Source organism: Heterodontus francisci, chromosome 9 (genome assembly GCF_036365525.1).
Source record: "Heterodontus francisci isolate sHetFra1 chromosome 9, sHetFra1.hap1, whole genome shotgun sequence".
NCBI classification, from domain to species: domain Eukaryota; kingdom Metazoa; phylum Chordata; class Chondrichthyes; order Heterodontiformes; family Heterodontidae; genus Heterodontus; species Heterodontus francisci.
In genome coordinates, this window is record NC_090379.1 from 53,142,113 (window position 1) to 53,162,695 (window position 20,583).

Below are 20,583 nucleotides of genomic sequence, written 5' to 3' on the forward strand. Positions count from 1 at the left end.
GGGCAAACAAAGGTGAGGGACTATATAATAAATGGGAGGATATTGAGAGGGGTAGAAGAAGTGAGACACCTTGGAGTGCATGTTCACAGGTCCCTGAAGGTGGCAGGACAGGTAGATAGAGTTATGAAGAAGGCATATGGAATGCTTTCATTTATTGGCTGAGGTATAGAATACAAAAGCAGTGATGTAATGCTAGAACTGCATAAAATGCTGGTCAGGCCACAGCTGGAGTACTGCATACAGTTCTGGCCACATCACAGGAAGGATATAATTGCTCTGGAGAGAGTACAGAGGAGATTTACAAGAATGCTGCCAGAGCTTGAAAGTTGCAGCTACAAGGAAAGATTGGATGGGCTAGGGTTGTTTTCCTTAGAACAGAGGAGGCTGAGGGGTGACTTAATTGAGGTGTACAAAATTATGAGGGCCCTAGATAGGGTAGACAGGAAGGACCTGTTTCCCCGAGCGGAGTGATCAATTACTGGGGGCACAGATTTAAGGCGACTGGTAGAAGGATTAGAGGGGACATGAGGAAAAACATCTTCACCCAGAGGATGGTGGGTGTCTGGAATTCACTGCCAGGAACGGTGGTGGAGGCAGAAACCCTCAACTCATTTAAAAGGTACCTGGACATGCACCTGAAGTGCTGTAACCTGTAAGGCTATGGACCAGGTGCTGGAAAGTGGGATTAGATTGGGCGGCTAGTTTTTTCAGCCGGCATGAACACGAGGGGCTGAATGGCCTCCTCTGTGCCATAATTTTTCTCAGTTTCTATTGTACATCCTTGAAGTGCATCAGTGCCTGACTAGGATCAAGTGACAGTTCTTTCCATTGACATTAAGAAGTGCACACAAAACTACATACAAATGATTTTATTTACCAGTATGGAGTTCCAATGAAGGACTTTCTTTTGGCCATAGTAGCAGTTATTTTTGCTGCAACACCAAAGTCAGCTGAAATTCAAAATATAATACGTTAACTTCAACTTGCTGCTTTCCAAAAGTAATGATCAAGACCACTGATTTACTGAGTTATCAATGTTCCAGTGAACAGCAATGCAAGCTCGAGCAGCAGCACCTGATCTTTTGTTTAGGCACTCTGCAGCCTTGCAGACTCAACCTTGAGTTCAACAATTTCAGATCATGACTGGCCCTTTTTAAAAATATTGTTCTGATTTATTCTTTTATTTTTTAACCATGTGCCTGTTTTTCACGTGGACAGAGCTGCTCATACTCTCTCTGTACTAATGCTTTGTCTTCGACCACAAGTATTAACACGCTCTTTGCCTTTGTCCCATGACAGCTTGGTTATTTAATCTCTCCTGCCCTCTGCCCCATCACAAACCTTCCCTTTTGTTCTCTTCCCCAACAACCCCCACCTGCTTAAAGCTAATTCTTTTCTAACCGTTGCCAGTTCTGACGAAAGGTCAGACCTGAAACGTTAGCTCTGCTTCTCTCTCCACAGATGCTGCCTGACTTGCTGAATATTTCCAGCACTTTGTTTTTATTTCAGATTTCCAGTATCTGCAGTATTTTGCTTTTATTCCACTGATTTACAATGACTGACAAAGTCAAATTGGCCTGGATTTTCAGGCCAGTGGTGAAGAGGCAGTCCCCATCACGGACTTCAAAAAAAGCTTCCTACAAAGATTTAATGGGTTCTAAAGCGCAGACTTCTCTATTCTGATGTCATTTAAATTTGGCATCATCTACAGAAGCTTTGTAGTGCCCAAAACAGAGCAGACAGGCTGATCAGCCCACCAGATTGAAGAATTCACAGACAGCAAAGCAGGAGGTAAAAAGCAGGACATATAATTCACATTTTAATCATTGTACAGAAAGTGAAATAAAGGTTGGAACATAGAAATGGGATTAAGGGAGAAGTTGAAATATTAAAACAAGCAATTTTTAAAATCTGTAATTTTTAAATGTTCTGAGGGAATGAGACTCCACACTTGTAAAATTAGTTTGGTCATAGCCAGACAAGTTGTTCAGCAGTAATTATTATTTTGTATGCTGTTAAAAACCCAGTTACACCTCATTCAACAAGGGTTACTTTTTTTTTTAAAAGCGAGAATAGTGCGTAAATAGTTAAAGTTAACATCAAATTAGTGATTGTGTTGATTCCATCCGCACAGACTGCAACAATGTATCCTATGGAGAGGCAGGGCATCAGTGATGACAAATTCCCAATTTCCACATTTAACTGTGCATGTGCTGATGCCAGAAGTTGCTGTCAGTTTTATACAGTAATGACAGCAAACACCGACAGCTTTGCCATTACAACTGCAAATTCTAGGCCTTTAAGTTTCTATTCCATCAGATTCCAGAGTGTTTAAGGATTGCACTCTATGATTCTCTTCATATATAAATTGCCCCACCAACTTATAAGAACACAAGAAAAAGCAGGAGTAGGCCATTCGACCTTTAAAGACTGCAATGCCATTTAATAAAATCATGGCTGAACATCTACCTCAACTCCACTTTCCCACACTATCCCCATATCCCTCCATTCTCTTAGTATCCAAAAATCTATCAATGTATGTCTTGAATATAGCCATTATGGCACAGGAGGCCATTCAGCCCATCAAGTCCATGCTGGATCTCTTGAGAGCAACCCAGTCAGTCCCATTCCCCTGCTCTATCCCCATAGGCCTGCAAGATTATTTCCCTCAAGTGCCCATCCAATTTCCTTTTCGGATCATTCATCTCCTCTTCCACCACCCTCATGGGCAGCGAGTTCCAGGTCATTACCTCTTGCTATGCAAAAAAGCTCTTCCTCACATCCCCCCGCATTTCTTGCCCAAAACCTTGGATCTGTGTTCCCTAGACCTCATACCATCAGTTAAAGGGAACAGCTTTTTTTTGTCTACCTTATCTAAATCTGCAATAATCTTGTACACCTCTTTCAAATCTCCCTTCAATCTGCACTGGTCGAAGGAGAACAATCCCAGCTTCTTCAATCTGACCTTCTAGCTAAAATCCCTCATTCCTGGAACCATTCTAGTAAATCTCCTCTGCAGCCTCTCAAGGACCCTCACATCTTTCCTAAAGCGTGGTGACCAGAATTGGATGCAGTACTCCAGCTGCAGCCTAGCCAGAGCTTTATAAAGGCTCAGCAAACCTTCCTTGCTTTTTTCTCAATACCTCGATTTATGAAACCCAAGATCCCATATGCTCTGCTAATTACTCTCTCAATGTCTTCTGGAACTATGCCCTCTGTCCCTGCACACTCTTTAGAACTGTGCCACTGAGTCTATGATGCCTCTCTCTATACCTTCTACCAAACTGCATCACCTCACACTTCTCTATTAAACTCCATCTGCCACTTGTCTGCTCATTCTGCTAGCCTATCTATGTCCTGCTGCAATCGATTGGTATCATCCTCATTGTCTGCCACACCTCCAAGTTTTGTATAATTGAAATTTCAAAATTTGCCACTCTGTACTCCAATATCTAAGTCATTTACACGTATCAAAAAAAAAGCAGTGGTTCTAGCACTGAACTTTGGGGAACACTGTCGACATCCTCTAATCTCAAAAACAACCATTTACCACAACTCGCTGTTTTCTGCTCTTAAGCCAATTTTTTAATTCAAATTGACACTGACTCTCTTATTCCATGAGCCTCAATTTTGTTAACCAGCCTTTTATGTGGTACTTTGCCAAACACTTAAAAATTCATATACACAAGATCCACCACATCACTTCATCAACCTTCTGTTAATTCATCAAAAAATTCAATTAGATTAGTCAAGCACAAATTGCCTTCTATAAATCCATACTGGCTATCCAAAATTAACTCAAACCTCTCCAAGTGTCTGTTGATTTTTCCCCATTATTGTTCATAAAACCTTAACCACCACTGATGTTAAACTAACCAGCCTGTGGTTACTAGAAATACCCTTACACCCTTTCTTGAATAAGGGTGTCACATTTGCCACTCTCCAATCCTCTGCACCTCCCCCATATCTAGGGAAGATTATGGCAAGCCCTTCCACTATCTCCATCCACATTTCCTTTAGCAACCTGGGATACAAGCCATCCAGGCTAGGCAAGTTATCTACTCTAAACAGAGTACACCCTGCCTAACAATTTTCACCCTGTCCACTACCTTTACCATCTCCACATCTACCAATATTTTGTCAGCATCCTCTTCCTTAGTAAATACCAACACAAATATACATACCAACTGAGCATCTGCAGCCCTCTGGGGTAGAAAATGCCACAAAGATTCACAACCATGTCAGTGAAGAAATTTTTCATCCAAGTCAAAACTGCTAACCATTATTCGGAGACTGTGATCTCGAGTCCTGGACTCGCCAGTCAGGGGAAAACAGTATCCCAGCATCTACTCTGTCAAGCCCAGAAAGAATTTTATATGTTCCAATTTGATCACTTCTCCTTTTTCTGAATTCTAGGGAATTTAGGCCTAGCCTACTCAATCTCTCCTCATAGAATAATCCCCTCATCCCAGAAATCAGTCTAGGGAGCTTTCGCTGCACTCTCTCTAGGACAAGTATATCCTTCCTAAAGTAAGAAATATAGAAAATAGGAGTAGGCCATTCAGCCCTTCGAGCCTGCTCCGCCATTCATTAGAATCATGGTTGATCATCCAACTCAGTAACCGCTTTCTCTCCATACTCTTTGATCCCTTTAGACTCGAGCTATATCGAACTCCTTCTTGAAAACATACAATGTTTTAGCCTCAATTGCTTTCTGTGTAGCGAATTCCACAGGCTCACCACTCTGGGTGAAGAAATTTCTCCTCATCTCAGTCCTGAAAGGTTTACCCCATATCCTTAGACTATGATCCCTGGTTCTAGACTCCCCATTATCAGGACCATCCTTCCTGCATCTACCCTGTCAAGTCCTGTTAGAATTTTATAGGTTTCTATGAGATCCCGCCCTCACTCTTCTGAACTCCAGCGAATATAATCCTAACCGACTCAATCTCTCCTCATACGTCAGTCCCGCCATCTCAGGAATCAAAGGAGACCAAAACTCTACACAGGTGTTGTCTGACTAGTACTACAAGACTTCCTTGTGCTTATACTACAACATACCATTTGCTTGCTTAATTGCTTTTAGTACTGCATGTTAACTTGGCGATTTGTGTATAAGGACACCCTCGGAATACTAACATTTCCCAGTCTCTCATTTAAAAAAACTCTTTTTCCAACCAAAGTGAATAACCTCACATTTCTCTATTATATTCCATTTGTCATCTTCTTGCCCACTCACTTAACCATTCTATACCCTTTTGCAACCTTGTCACAGCTTACTTTTCCACCTAGCTTTGTAATTTCTGCAAACTTGGATACATTACACTCAGTCCCCTTGCCTAAATCATGGATATCGATTGTAAACAGCTGAGGTCCAAGCACCGATTCCTGTGGTATCCAACTAGTTACTGTTATCCCAAAAATGATCCATTTATTCCTACTGTTTTCTGTTCCTTAACCAATCCTCAATCTATGCTAATATGTTATGATAAATCCCTTGAGCCCTAATTTTGTGTAATAACCTCCCACTGGGCACCTTTTTGAATGATTTTTGAAAATCCAAATCCACTGCATCCACTGATTCACCCTCATCTATCCTGCTAGTTACAACCCCAAAAAACTCAAATAGATTTGTCAAACTATTTCCTTTTCATAAATCTGTGTTGACTCAGCCCAATCATACTGTGATTTTCTAACTGCCCTGTTACCCTAATAATAGATTCTAGAATTTTATCTACTGATGTCAGGTTAACTGGCTTTATAGTTGCCAGTTTTCTCTCTCCCTCCTTTCTTGAATAGAAGGGTGACGTTTGTAACCTTCTAATCTGCAGGGACCATTCTAAAATGTAGGAGATTCTGAAAGATCAAAACCAATGCACCCACCATCTCTGCAATCACTTCTTAAAACCTTAGGACGTAGGCTATCAGGACCAGGGGATTTGCCAGCTTTTAGTCCCATTCCTTTACTAACACTAATTTCTTTTAAGTTCCTCATTCTCACTAGGCCCTTGGTTACCCACTATTTCCAGAATGTCTTCTACTGAAAGTATTTGTTTAATGTCTGTCATTTCTTTATTCTCCATTATTTCTCCTGTCTGACTCTAAAGGGTTCCATGTTAACTTTCATTAATTTCTTCCTTCCTACATACCTAAAAAAATTTCCAAATCTGGTTTCATGTCTCTTGCTAGCTTACTGACATTCTATTTTCTTTAGTCAATTTCTTGGTCAGCCTTTGCTGAATTGTAAAAACACCCCAATTCTTATGTTTTCTACTCTTTTTGGCAACATCGTAAGCCTCTTCTTTAATCCAAAACTATCTTGAACTTGTTAGCTGCAGTTGGGCCACTTTCCCTTTGGGGTTTTTATTCCTTCAGAGAACGTACATTTGTTGTGAATTATGAACTATTTCTTTAAATGCTTGCCATTGCTTATCTACCATACCTTTTCATCTAGTTTCCCCATTTACCATAGCCAACTCGCCCTTCATACCAATGTAGTTCAAATTTAAGACCCTAGTTTCGGTCACTCTCAAACTCAATATAAAATTCTATCATGTTATGATCATTCTTCCCCAGATGTTCCTTTACAATAAAGTTATCAATTAACTAATCCACTTTGGTAGGAAAAACAGAAATGAAGAGTATTTCTTAAATGGAGAGAGCTGGGAAGTGTTGAACTTCAAAAGGGATCTGGGTGTCCTTGTTCATGAGTCACTGAAAGCTAACATCATGCAGGTACAGCAAGCAATTAAGAACGCAAATGGTATGTGGGCCTTCATTACAAGGGATTACAGTATAGGAGTAAAGATGTCTTATTGCAATTATATGCAGCCTTGGTGAGACCAGACCTGGAGTACTTTTTTTTGTATTCGTTTCATGGGATGTGGGCATCACTGGCCAGGCCAGCATTTATTGCCCATCCCTAATTGCCCATGAGAACGTGGAGGTGAGGTGCCTTCTTGAACCGCTGCATTCCATGTGGCATAGGTACACACCCACAGTGCTGTTAGGAAGGGAATTCAAGGATTTTGATCCAGTGACAGTGAAGGATTGGCGATATAGTTCCAAGCCAGGGAGTGTGTGGCTTGGAGGGAACTTGCAGGTGGTGGTGTTCCCACGCATCTGCTGCCCTTGTCCTTCTAGGTGGTAGAGGTCGCGGGTTTGAATGGTGCTGTCTGAGTAGCCTTGATGCATTGCTGCAGTGCATCTTGTAGATGGTACACACTGCTGCCACTGTGCGTCGGTGGTGGAGGGAGTGAATGTTTGTGGATGGGATGCCAATCAAGTGGGTTGCTTTGTCCTGGATGCTGTCAAGCTTCTTGAATGTTGTTGGAGCTGCACCTATCCAGGCAAGTGCAGAGTATTCCATCACACTCCTGACGTACCTTGTAGATGATGGACAGGCTTTGGGGTGTCAGGAGGCGAGTTACTCGCTGCAGGATTCCTAGCCTCTGACCTGCTCTTATAGCCAAGGTATTTATATGGCTACTCCAGTTCAGTTTCTGGTCCAGGATGTTGATAGTGGGGGATTCAGCGATTGTAATGCCATTGAATGTCAAGGGGAGACTGTTAGATTCTCTCTTGCAGATGGTCATTGCCTGGCACTTGTGAGGCGTGAATGTTACTTGCCACTTATCAGCCCAAGCCTGGATATTGTCCAGGTCTTGCTGCATTTCTACACGGACTGCTTCAGTATCTGAGGAGTTGTGAATGATGCTGAACATTGTGCAATCATCAGCGAACACCCCCACCTCTGACCTTATGACTGAAGGAAGGTCATTGATGAAGCAGCTGAAGATGGTTGGACCTAGGACACTACCTTGTGTGCAGTTCTGGTCTCCTTACCAAAGAAAGGATTTACTTGCCATAGAGGGAGTGCAACGAAGGTTCACCAAACTAATTTCTGGGATTGTCCTATAAGGAAAGATTAAATAGACTGGGCCTTTATTCTCTGGAGTCTGAAAAACCAGGAGGTGCTCTCATTCAAACTACAAAATTCTTACAGGGCTCGACAGGTTCAATGCAGGAAGAATGTTCCCCCTGGTTGGGGAGTCTGGAACCAGGAGACAGAGTCTCAGAGTAAGGGCAGGCCATTTAGGACTGAGATGAGGAGGAATTTCTTCACTCAGAAGGTGCTGAATCTTTGGAATTTTCTGCCCCAGAGAGCTGTGGAGGCTCAGTCGTTGAGTAAGTTCAATACTGAGATCAACAGATTTCTACCATTAAAAACATCAAGGGTTACGGGGTTAGTGCAAGAAAATGGTGTTGAAGTAGACAATCAGCCAAGATCTCATTAAATAGCTCGAATGGCTGAAGGGCCTAATCCTGTCCCTATTTCTTATATTCTTCTGTCTCATTGAACAATACTAGATTTAAAATGGCATGTTTCCCTATATAGTTTTCTAGATCAGTGTGTTAAGGAACCATCTTGAATTTCATTTCATGAACTCATCCTCTCCCCCACAATTAGTGCAAAAGCAGTTTTCCCAGTTTATATGAAGATTAAAGTCCCCCAAGATTACTGCATTACCCTTGTTGCACACACCTCAATTTCTCGATTTTACTCTGCACGACACTACAACTATTAGGGTGGCTTATAAACTACTCCAAGTGTTTTCTGACCCTCATCGTTTCTTAGTTCCAACCAAACGGAGTCTAGATCTTGATATTCTCAGCTAAGATTCTCTCTCTGTTTTTTTTCCCCATCCTTTATGACCAAGGCTACCCCAACCCTGCCATTTCTTTTCCATTTTGCCCATCTCTAAAATGTCAAGTGTCCTGGAATATTTAGTTCCTAACCTTGGTCACTCTGCAACCATGTCTCTATTAGATCAAAGCTATTTATTTCCATCTGTGCTATTAATTCATCTATTTTGTTGCTAACGCTTTACACATTTAGACATAATGCCAGCAGCTTCAACTTTTTTCTATTTGATATCACCTTAGTCACTAATGCCCTATTACCTTTGTTAAGCTCTCTGTCCCTTCCTGCCCCACTCTGCTTATTTTTACCTAAATCACTACTCTGCTCTACAGCCTTAACTTTTCTCTTACTACTTTTGACTTTACCCTTTCCTGAATCCTCGCACCATGCCTCCCCAACCCTCATTAGTTTAAAACCCTATCACCCTAGTTATTCAACTCACCACGATAATGGTCCCAGCTCGGCTTAAATGGAGACCATCACAACAGAACAGCTCTCCTTTTCCCCATAACTGGTGCCAGCGTCCCATGAATCAAAGTCTTTGCCTCCCAGACCACTCTTTCAGCCATGCAGTTAACCTTTTAATCTGTTTGGCTCTATGCCAATTTGCACATGGTTCAGGTGACAATCCAAAGATTATTACCTGTGAGGTTCTGCATTTTAATTTGGACCCTAACTCCTCAAACTCTCAGTATACCTCATTCCTAGTTTCACATATGTCTTTGGTTCCTACACTGACCACGACAAATGGATTCCCGTCCTACTCTACATTCTCCAGCCTCGAGTAGATGTCCTTAACCCTAGCACCAGGCGGGCAACACAACCTTTGGAACTCCAGGTCATGGCTGAAGACAACGGAATCTATCTGCCTGACTATAGAATCCCATACCACAACCACATTCCTTTTCACTCCCACACACTGGTGAATGCATCTCAAATTCTGCATGGTGAATGAATGTCAAATTCCATTTTAATTAAGCAGATTCCAGCATTTTCTCAATGCTTTGGAGAATTACATCTACTTTTTTCATGCAAACCAGAGGTCTTACTAATGAATCACAAGAAAAGGGCCTGTAGAAGATATACATGTCTCCTCCGCCCCCACTAGGATAAAAAAAAATTAAGGCAAGTTGTGACCAGGCCATTCCTGAAAACTTTCTAGCAGCTGTGCTAAGAGCACAAGCAGTCAAGACCTTGAAGCAGGCAGTCTACTTATGTGCTCAGTCACAGGAAGAGCATGGTCAAGGAGACTAAAAAGGAAGAGAGGAAAGACAGAATATCTTTTGCAAAGTTTTCCCAAGTTAGAAATAGTTTTAAATGAATGATACTCCATTGAAAATTTTCAACAGAGAGATGAAAATAAACTAATACAGACACTACATATAGTTATACACAAATCCAGTTAGTATCACCAGGCTAATTGACAATGGGAAGCATTACAGCCAAACTTGTTCTGTATTATCTATGCATGCAATTTCCTGGAATCATTTGTGTGTGGGGGGGGGGGGGGGGGGGGGGGGAGAAAAAGAGAAATTCACACTTCCCCACTTAGCCATGGACATCATAGCCAACTGTAAAGCCTCTTACCAGTTGAGATTAACTAATTCAGCAGAGAAACAGTAATGACCTGGAGATTCTCCTGGTCTGGGTGGCCCAGTAGCATAACAGATAGCCATGTGGGCAGTGCGCTATTGTGCCACACAGCTTTGAAAACCACTTTCAACAAATATTTTCCTTTTGCATAGTACATTTTAAGTTATATCTGGGATCTAGAACCTAACAACGAATTTAAAAGTGTTTGGTACACTGAAAAGATGTAAATCTCATTTGAAATGCATTCTATTTCAGATGTTTCACATTTTCTGCGGTCATTCTTCAAAATGATCCAAAGAACAAAGAACAGTACAGCACAGGAACAGGCCATTCGCCCTCCAAGCCTGCACCGATCTTGATGCCTGCCTAAACTAAAACCTTCTGCACTTCCGGGGACCGTATCCCTCTATTCCCATCCTATTCATGTATTTGTCAAGATGTCTCTTAAATGTCGCTATCGTACCTGCTTCCACCACCTCCCCTGGCAGCAAGTTCCAGGCACTCACCATCCTCTGTGTAAAGAACTTGCCTCGCACATCCCCTCTAAACTTTGCCCCGCTCACCTTAAACCTATGTCCCCTAATAACCGACTCCTCCACCCTGGAAAAAGCTTCTGACTATCCACTCTGTCCATGCCGTTCATAACTTTATAAACCTCTACCATGTCGCCCCTCCACCTCCGTCATTCCAGCGAAAACAATCTGAGTTTATCCAACCTCTCCTCATAGCTAATGCCCTCCAGACCAGGCAACATCCTGGTAAACCTCTTCTGTACCCTCTCCAAAGCCTCCACGTTCTTCCGGCAATAATCCCTCAATAATAATCCTCTACAAAAGACACAGAGTGTCAAGTTTCCTCAATTTATTCCAATCTCTTTCGTTCTCTCCTCTTTCCACCCCAAAACATCCAAAATTGAATACCATACTACCCTAAAGTTTGAATTTCCTGCACTCTACAGCCTAGGAATTGTGGGTTCAAACCAGTCTACTGCACTTGAGAACTGACAACCAGTTTGCAAACTCCTCAGTGGTGCAGTGGTAAATGCATGAACAGCTGTCCCACTGAGCCATAAAGATCAAAAAGATCCCAGACTCAATACTCATTTGTGTTAAAATGATGATTTTAGCTCGGGTAGGCAGCAAGAGTGCTGCAATGGAGGTGGGACCCTGGACCAGGAAGGGAGATGGAGACGATAAGGAAAGAATTAAACATCCAGGTCCACAAAAATGCAAGTGCTCTGCCATTGGAGTGACCAAGGCATAAGTTTCCAGGAATCTATAGTATCATACAACATTCTAATTGTTTGCCATATATTTTGACAGTAATTGGTTCACTAATATATTCCCTTTACTATTCCTCAACAAAGAGATTGGGAAATCAGTTATTTCAGACCACTACCAACTCAGCTCTGGTCAGCAACTGAGAGGTGCAACACTGCTTTTACAGCTTGACTAGTAATCCACTCTTCCCATTTTCATTTGGGACCTCCACTGGAAGCTAACAAAAATGAACTTGCTTTGTGAATATGAACCTCCATTCTAACACGATACAGCATAGCATGTACTAACCCAAATATTTTTTTAAAACGGACTTGATCTTTCATTCTCTGCAAAAAGCTGGACAATCATATTTACAACAAGGGAACAAAAAAGTGAACTCAGTACCTATAAGGATCACCATCAGCATATACACCCTACTGAGCCAGCAGTGCTGGAGATGGCTTGGCCATGTGAGCCGCATGGAAGGTGGCAGGGTCCCTAAGGACGCATTGTACAGCGAGCGTGTCACTGGTATCAGACCCGCCGGCCGTCCATGTCTCCGCTTTAAAGACGTCTGCAAATGCGACATGACGTCCTGTGACATTGATCACAAGTTGTGGGAGTCAGTTGCCAGCGATCGCAGAGCTGGCGGGCAACCATAAAGGCGGGGCTAAAGCGTGGCAAGTCGAAGAGACTTAGCAGTTGGCAGGAAAAAAGTCAGAAGTGCAAGGAGAGAGCCAACTGTGTAACAGCCCTGTCAACCAATTTTATCTGCAGCACCTGTGGAAGAGTCTGCCACTCTAGAATTGGCCTTTATAGCCACTCCAGGCGCTGCTTCACAAACCATTGACCACCTCCAGGCGCTTACCCATTGTCTCTCGAGACAAGGAGGCCAAAGAAGAAGAAAGATCAACTATAAAATTTTAATAGCTAACACACATTTGATAAATGTTCCAAACCCTGGGCCATAATACTCACCTAACTTTACATCACCATGGTCAGTCAGTAAAATGTTTGCCCCCTAAAAGAAAACAGTTCAGTTTTAGGGATGGAGTAGTAAATAATTAATGTACAGCAGATTATTTTCTTAAACCATAGTTTTCCAAGAGAGCTGGTAGCTAATTTTCTTCAGGCCTCTGCTAATGCTACTCTTGATTCTTCTGTTATGTACAAGGAAGTGACTACTATTTTCTGTACTTTTAACAGTCAAGTTGGTTGTTCAACAATACAGCCCATCAAATTGCTCATTTCCACTCTAACATGAGTTGCATACAGTTTGATTTGGCAATAAAAGCTTGTAAAAGATGAATCTTCAGCTTTAAAACTACAACGCAAATTTAGCCTTACCTTTATATCTCGGTGCATTTTTCCTTTACAGTGCAAATAACCCAGACCCTACAAAATAAGTTTTATGTCATTAAGTACAAACAAAAAATTACAAAAAGACAATATTAAAGCACAACTACCGACGAGGACAGACACGTCTCCTCTTAGTTCGTCCATCAAAAAACCTCTGCAGGACCCCACCCCACTAACATTCATCACTAAGGCTTCTGGCTCCACTATCCACTAAAAATTATAAAAACTCTGTGACATCAACCTTAAACTGGTCTTTAACAATTTCCCACTTGTTCTGCTTTCATAGCACATCCTGAAATAATGTTCTAGGTTTATCATCTCTACAGTTCGCTATCTTGTATTTTTTTCTCCAACGTCCCCTCTCATTTCTTTAATGTTTCCACATAACTGAATAATCTTGATGCTAAAGTTCAGTCCCTATTTTCTCAAGGGCTTAACTGTCTCCCTCGTGTTTTAAATAACCAAAACAAAACACAGTACAGGTATTGACTGAGCACTGTATTGTTTCAGCATGACATTTTATGACATTCTTTATTGACTCAGCAATATAATACATCAGTCTGTTGATTGATAATTGGTCAAGTCACTGTGGAGCAGTCAAGTGTCAAGTCCATTAGCACTTCCACAACTCTCAACTTCAGCCTCAGTTTGTGTCTTTTTTGCTCTGCCACCAGACAAGACCTTACAGTTAGCTGTGTTGAATCCCATCAAACACATTACTCCACCCATATACAGGTTTTATCGAGGTCCTTTTGTTGGCCCATAGTTTTCCAGACTCGACTACCTTCCTTGCTCAATGTCTGCCACAAACTTGACCAACCTGATTTGAGTTTCTGTATTCAAATCATGCATGGAAGCTAGAAATAGTCTGACATTAAACAGACACGGGGTCATTCCACCCAGTATTTATCTTTCCTCTCCACCTTGACCCTCACCCCCATCCTAGCATCACTTCCTGAACAATTACCTGTTGGAATTCAGCTAATTTCTTTCATTTTTCTGGATTATATCCTGAATTCTCACTGCCTTAGGTTTACACAGCAGCTTTTTGTGAGGAACTATATCAAAGGACTTTTGAAAATCTCAACACATCAAGTTGTAAAGGTCTATTTGGGATGGCACTCATTCAGAAAAAAAAGAGACTGCACAGACAGATCATCTTCAAAATTCATTTTGGCATCTATTTATACAGAATGGTGACAGGTTACATAGAATGTACATCACAGAAATAGGTCAGTCAGCCAACTGGTCCATGCCAGTGTTTATATTCCACATGAGCCTCCTCCCGCCATACTTCATCTAACGTTGTTAAGCATAACCTTCATTCCTTTCCCCTCATGTATTTATCCAGCTTCCCCTTAAATGCATCTATGTTATTTGCCTCAACTGTTCCTTGTGGTAGCGAGTTCCACATTCTAACCACTAAGTAAAATAGTTTCTCCTGAATTCCTCATTGAATTTATTCATAACTATCTTATAGTTATAGTCCCTAGTTTTCAATTACCACACAAGTGGAGACATCTCTATGTCGACCCTATCAAACCCTTTCATAATTCATAAAGACGCCATCAGGTCACCCCTCAGCCTCCTCCTCTTTGTTTTAAAAAAAAAAAAGGAAACTAGTTCAATCTGTCCTCTCAGTTGCACTTTCTCAGTTGAAATCAGTCTCCCATCCACAATTTTTGGGCTGATGTGAGTTTGCACTGATGATGCACGGTGGGAAATCGGAGGCTGCTGTTCATTTTAAATGGATGGATAATCCATTTCTCAAGCACAGACAAGCTGCAGACAACACTCCTTGCCAGTAACGCCAACTCAGGAAATCCCTCCTTCTCTCCCATTATGTTCATCAGTGAGCTCTAGGCTATTGTCTTCTAGAAAGATGTGGTATTTTCTCCTAATAATCAGTTCCTTTATTTATAATTATTGATAAAATATTAGACATTGGGATTAATGGCCTATAGTTGTTCTGGTCAGTTTTGTTCTTTTTTGAATATGGGTACTAATATCAGTATAATATCACTATTATGCATCATTCTAACTGCTGGTAATAAATTCGTAACATTCAAAATATAAGACACACATTATCCTACCTGCAAGGTTTCTCTGCAAACATAAGCTATCTGTAGTTCCGACAGCGGTCCGGTTACTGGTGAATAACAATTATTGAGTTACTTTAGGCTATTCGCAATTAGTCTACTTCTACAGATACTTAACAAAATGGAACATGACCAAGTCCTTTCAAGGTACATTCAACCTAGATAAATCAAAGTATATAGTTATATTATTGTTGAAGGCGAACTAAGCAAGGGACAGGGGAAAGAAAAGCAAATTATTGGGTTTGGTGGGGTGGGGTTGGGGAGGGGTGCGGCGGTCGGAATAGAGAAACAGATGGAAAAAAGGGCATGGCATCAGTGAAGGGAAAACACAATACCAGGGGACAGGAGAGCGAGATATGGGGTGCAGTGCACAAAATTAGGGGAGAAATGGGGATAACTGGGTGTGAATATGAACACAACTGCGTGAAAAAAAACACAAACCAGGAGTCAAAAGGAAAAGAAACAAAAGTATCAATTTGAAAAACAGGAAACGAGCAGAGAGAAGACAGGAAGATATGGGAGGGCGCCTAGGGAATATTCAAGTGCCAACGGAGTGAAGACCTGTGATACTGCACAGTGCTTTAGATAGCAGATTATCACTACCTAAAGTAAAATAAGTTATACAAAAATAAAGCTTTCGATTCTGCAGACATACCACAGCATTGATAACCATCAATGCAGGGCAGAGGCCTCAAAATCGACTAAAACAAAAGAGAAGAAAATAAAACATTAAATGATAAAGGAAAGCCATGAACTTCAGTGACATTAAAAGGTCAGACTTGCATTTATTTGGAGCCTGAACAGAAAGGTTTCAAAAGCAATTTACATAATTAAATTTTAAAAATTACAAATGCTGGAAATATAAAACCAGTCAGCATGTGAAAAGACGACGTGCTAACATTTTGGGTGTGTTATGATTCCCATAGAGACCACCAACCAACCAAAAGAATCAAATTCAGCAACTGACACCAATTTAGGAAACCTAAAACGAAATGAACAAGATCTCATGTTTTTAAAGTGTACTTGAACGCTCAAGCCAAAACCAACATAAATTGAATATAAACAGTTGAATCATAAATCGATGTATCAGAGGGCGGAGCAACGGGAAAGGGGGGGGGGAAAAGAGAGGGAGGAAAGGTGGGGGCGGGGGGAGGAGGGGGAGGTCGGGGCTCCTTTGCCTGCAGTCAAACTGCTTTAACCAGCTGCTTTGTCGTCTGATTCTATTGCAAGCAGCCTCCCTGGAAGCCCAAAACTTCAGCTCTCAGCCTACCTCTTAGATTTTCCATCCGCTGCAGCATCCTTCAGAACTCCCCAAAAGCTGACTTTTTACAAAACACACACATCCTTTCAGCTGCCTTCCACCTTTTCCAAAAAAAGCCTCTGGCCAAACTGAAACCCAAACCCCCCTTCATAGGTCCTTGGTTTAAAAAAAAACTTTACTTTTTCCTTAGTCATAGGACTGCTTGTTTGTCTAACGTGGGTTTGACTCCCTAATGAAACTGGAAGCTTCCAGTTTCAATTTCAAATTAGGGATTGTCTCAGAAAAATAAACACAAGCTGTATAGAAGTCAGTTTACACACAAAGACTGCATCATAGGTATTAGACCCTTCTAACACCCAAAACATTAACCTGTGTTCTTTTTACAGATGCCAACTGATCAGTGTATTGCCAGCATTAGCAGGTTTTTTCCTCATCATTCACATGTAATAAATTATTTTAAAGTACAATCATTGTTACATAGGCAAATGTAGCGAGAGCCCACAAACAGCAATTAAGTAAATGCTTTCAGTAGGGTTGGTTGAAACAAATAACAAGAACTCAGTGCTTTTCAAATAGTGTCAATGGCTTTTTAACATCCACGTGAAACACCCAACAGGACCTCAGTTTAATGTATACCTGAAGAATGATGGCCTAGAAATTTTAGTTTTTAGCATGCAGAGTGCAACTGATGCACCTGAATGCCAAGGTCCAAAGCACACCCAATATTGGGCCTCAGGCCTTATTATATTGAATTGGTGAGCTGCAGAAGACAGCAGAACGAAAGATCGAGCTGCCAGCATTGGATCTCAGATTAGTGGCTCAAATGCACCTAGAAGGAGGGCAACCACGTTGGGAGGGGGTCTGATTGGTTCGGGAGGTAATTGGTCCAGTGCTGGGGGGGAGGAGGAGGTGGGCAGAACAATGAGAATTCAAGCAACATACCATGGTACATATCCTGAAGCGATCCACCTCCACAGTACTCCATACAAATCCATAACTTTTCACGACTAAAAAACATAAAACACCTTTTAGAAAATGTTTAAAGCACAAGTTACAAAATACAAAATGAAAATTAATCTATATTATTTACAATATGGCCATATTAAAATGGCGGAGGACAGGGAAAGGAACAAATCAAATCACCAGTGCCCCTTTCGCAAAAAAGTTAACTCTGATAAATTAAATTTTACCTTAATCAAACTGCTAGGAAAAAATTCTATACAGCACATTAGACTCTACAACACATTAGACTCTACAACAATATTTATTAAACAAGCAAAGCAACCCACACAGTAAAATATTTTCCAAAACAAAAAATACAATCACGAGTTTGTTGGGAAAATAAGCTGCGAGAAGGACACAAGGAGGTTGCAAAGGAATATAGACAGGTAGAGTGAGTAGGTAAGAAAGTGGCAGATGGAAAATAATGTGGCAAAATGTGAAGTTATTCACTTTGGTCGGAAAAGTAGAAAAGTATTTTTTTTTAAATGGTGAGACACCCAGAGTGCAGATGGAAACAACTGAGTAAATAGTTTCAATAAGCAAGGTAAATTTCAGATACCACACACACAATAAGTGACTTAAAAAACAAACACTACTTATTGTATGAACGTTTTGTATGACAGAAAATGCCTCATCTTACTGTAGCTCTTGCACAGCATTTTAAAAATATTTACTTAACTAGTGATAACTTAAGAACACAAGAAATAGGAACAAAAGCCCTTCGAGCCTGCTCCACCATTTAATACGATCATGGCTGATCTTCTACCTCAATTCTACCTTCCGGAACTATTCCTTTCATTCCCTCAGTATCCAAAAATCTATCAATCTCTGCCTTGAATATGTTTAATAACTGAGCATCCACAGCCCTCTGGGGTACAGAGTTCCAAAGATTTACAACCCAGAGTGAAAAATGTTTTCCTCATCTCAGTCCTAAATGGCCGAGTCATTATTCTTCCTTATTTTGAGATTGTGACACACCACCCACCCACCCCCCACACAGTTCTAGAATCCCCAATCACGAGAAACATCCTTCCAGCATCTACTCTAACAAGCCCTCTGAGAATATATGTTTCAATGAGATCATCCCTCATTCTTCTAAATTCCAGAGAATATAATCCCAGCCTACTCATTCTCTCGTGGGATAATCCCCTCATCCCCAGAATCAGTCAGTCTAGTGAAATTTCGTTGCACTCCCTCCAAAGCTAGAATATCCTTTCTTAGGTAAGGCCACAAGACTGTACACCTCAAGGTCCTAAACAATTGCAGTAAAACTTCTTCACTTTTATACTATAATCCCTTTGCAATAAAGGCCAACAGACCATTTGTTTTCCCAATTGTTGATGCACTGCAGCCTCTCAGCTCCAGGGAGCCGGGTTAGATTCTGGGTACTGCCTGTGCGGAGTTTGCAAGTTCTCCCTGTGACGGCGTGGGTTTCCACCGGGTGCTCTGGTTTCCTCCCACAGCCAAAGACTTGCAGGTTGATAGGTAAATTGGCCATTGTAAATTTCCCCTAGTGTAGATAGGTGGTAGGAGAATGGTGGGGATGTGGTAGGGAATATGGGATTGCTGCAGGGTTAGTATAAATGGGTGGTTGTTGGTCGGCACAGACCCGGTGGGCCGAAGGGCCTGTTTCAGTGTTGTATCTCTAAATAAACAAATAAATAAAATAAATACCTACACATTAACTTTGTGATTCATGTACAAGGACACCCAGGTCCCTCTGAATACAAACATTTCCCAATCTCTCACCATTAAAAAATATACTTTTCTATTTTTCCGACCAAAGTGAATAACTTCACATTTCGCCCCATTATATTCCATCTGCCATTTTCTTACCTCCTCACTCGACCTGTCTATATTCCTTTGCAACCTCCTTGTGTCCTTCTCACAGCTTATTTTCCCATCTAACTTTGTATTATCAGCAAATTTGGAAGCATTACACTTGGCCCCCTCATCTTAAGTCATTTAGATTGTAAATAGTTAATGCCCAAGCACTGATGCTTGCAGTAGCCCTCCAGTTATAGCTTGTCAACCCAAAAATGACCTATTTAGTCCTGTTTTCTGTCCGCCAACCAATCCTCAATTCATGCTAATATATTACCCACAATTCCACAAGCCCAATTTTATGTATTAACCTCATGTAGTAGAGTATAGAATGGTCTTTGAAAATCCAAATACAACACAACCACTGATTCTCCCTCATCCATTCTGCTAGATACAATCTCAAAAAACTAAGATTTGTCAAACACGATTGCCCTTTCATAAAAAAAAAATTATTTTTGGCATGTTGTAACTTCAATGCCATGATTGGAGAATTAGGTTGGTAATTATGCCCACTAATGGGAAGTTTCCAACATGCTAATTTCTAAAAACAAACTCAGCGTCTTAAGTTACTTATAAAAGTCTGGTGAAAATCTATGAAGTCAAGCTCAATGAAGTTAGCCCTTGTTCATTGTAGGAGGACAGAATGTCCAGTTCTTCTAATTTGTCCTTTCTCTTCATGCCAAATTCCCCCTTTTTCTCCGGAAATTGGACTCCCTTCTTAATAATGGAATTGGCTTTATTCTCTACCTTGCTCAACTATCCACTATTACCCAATAAAAGAAATATTGGCATGTTTTCCAACCCCCCCCCCCCCCACCCCACCCCCACCCCACCACAGACATACCAACAACTTGCATTTAGGTAGCACCTTTACAAAGAACAGTACAGCACAGGAACAGGCCATTCGGCCCTCCAAGCCTGCGCCGATCTTGATGCCAGCCTAAACTAAAACCTTCTGCACTTCCGGGGACCGTATCCCTCTATTCCCATCCTATTCATGTATTTGTCAAGATGCCTCTTAAACATCGCTATCGTACCTGCTTCCACCACCTCCCCCAGCAGCAAGTTCCAGGCACTCACCATCCTCTGTGTAAAGAACTTGCCTCGCACATCCCCTCTAAACTTTGCCCCTCTCACCTTAAACCTATGTCCCCTAGTAACTGACTCTTCCACCCTGGGAAAAAGCTCCACTCTGTCCATGCCACTCATAACTTTGTAAACCTCTATCATGTCGCCCCTCCACCTCCGTTGTTCCAGTGAAAACAATCCGAGTTTATCCAACCTCTCCTCATAGCTAATGCCCTCCAGACCAGACAACGTCCTGGTAAACCGCTTCTGTACACTCTCCAAAGCCTCCACGTCCTTCTGGTAGTGTGGCGACCAGAATTGCACGCAATATTCTAAGTGAGGCCTAACTAAAAGTTCTGTACAGCTGCAGCATGACTTGCCCATTTTTATACTCTATGCCCCGACCGATGAAGG

The 20,583-nt window shown here is 41.5% G+C and overlaps 1 protein-coding gene across 1 annotated transcript in view; it reads right to left on the reverse strand.

Moving 5' to 3' along the window:
* Positions 1 to 20,583, reverse strand: part of map4k5 (mitogen-activated protein kinase kinase kinase kinase 5) — a 203,058-nt gene that overhangs the window by 98,430 nt on the left and 84,045 nt on the right. Inside the window, exons 4-8 of the mRNA XM_068039086.1 lie at positions 17,218 to 17,282; positions 15,009 to 15,064; positions 12,904 to 12,951; positions 12,535 to 12,577; positions 878 to 950 (exon numbers count right to left, since the gene is read on the reverse strand). Of these exons, the coding sequence (XP_067895187.1) occupies positions 878 to 950; positions 12,535 to 12,577; positions 12,904 to 12,951; positions 15,009 to 15,064; positions 17,218 to 17,282 (285 nt within the window). The remainder of the gene's footprint in view (positions 1 to 877; positions 951 to 12,534; positions 12,578 to 12,903; positions 12,952 to 15,008; positions 15,065 to 17,217; positions 17,283 to 20,583) is intronic.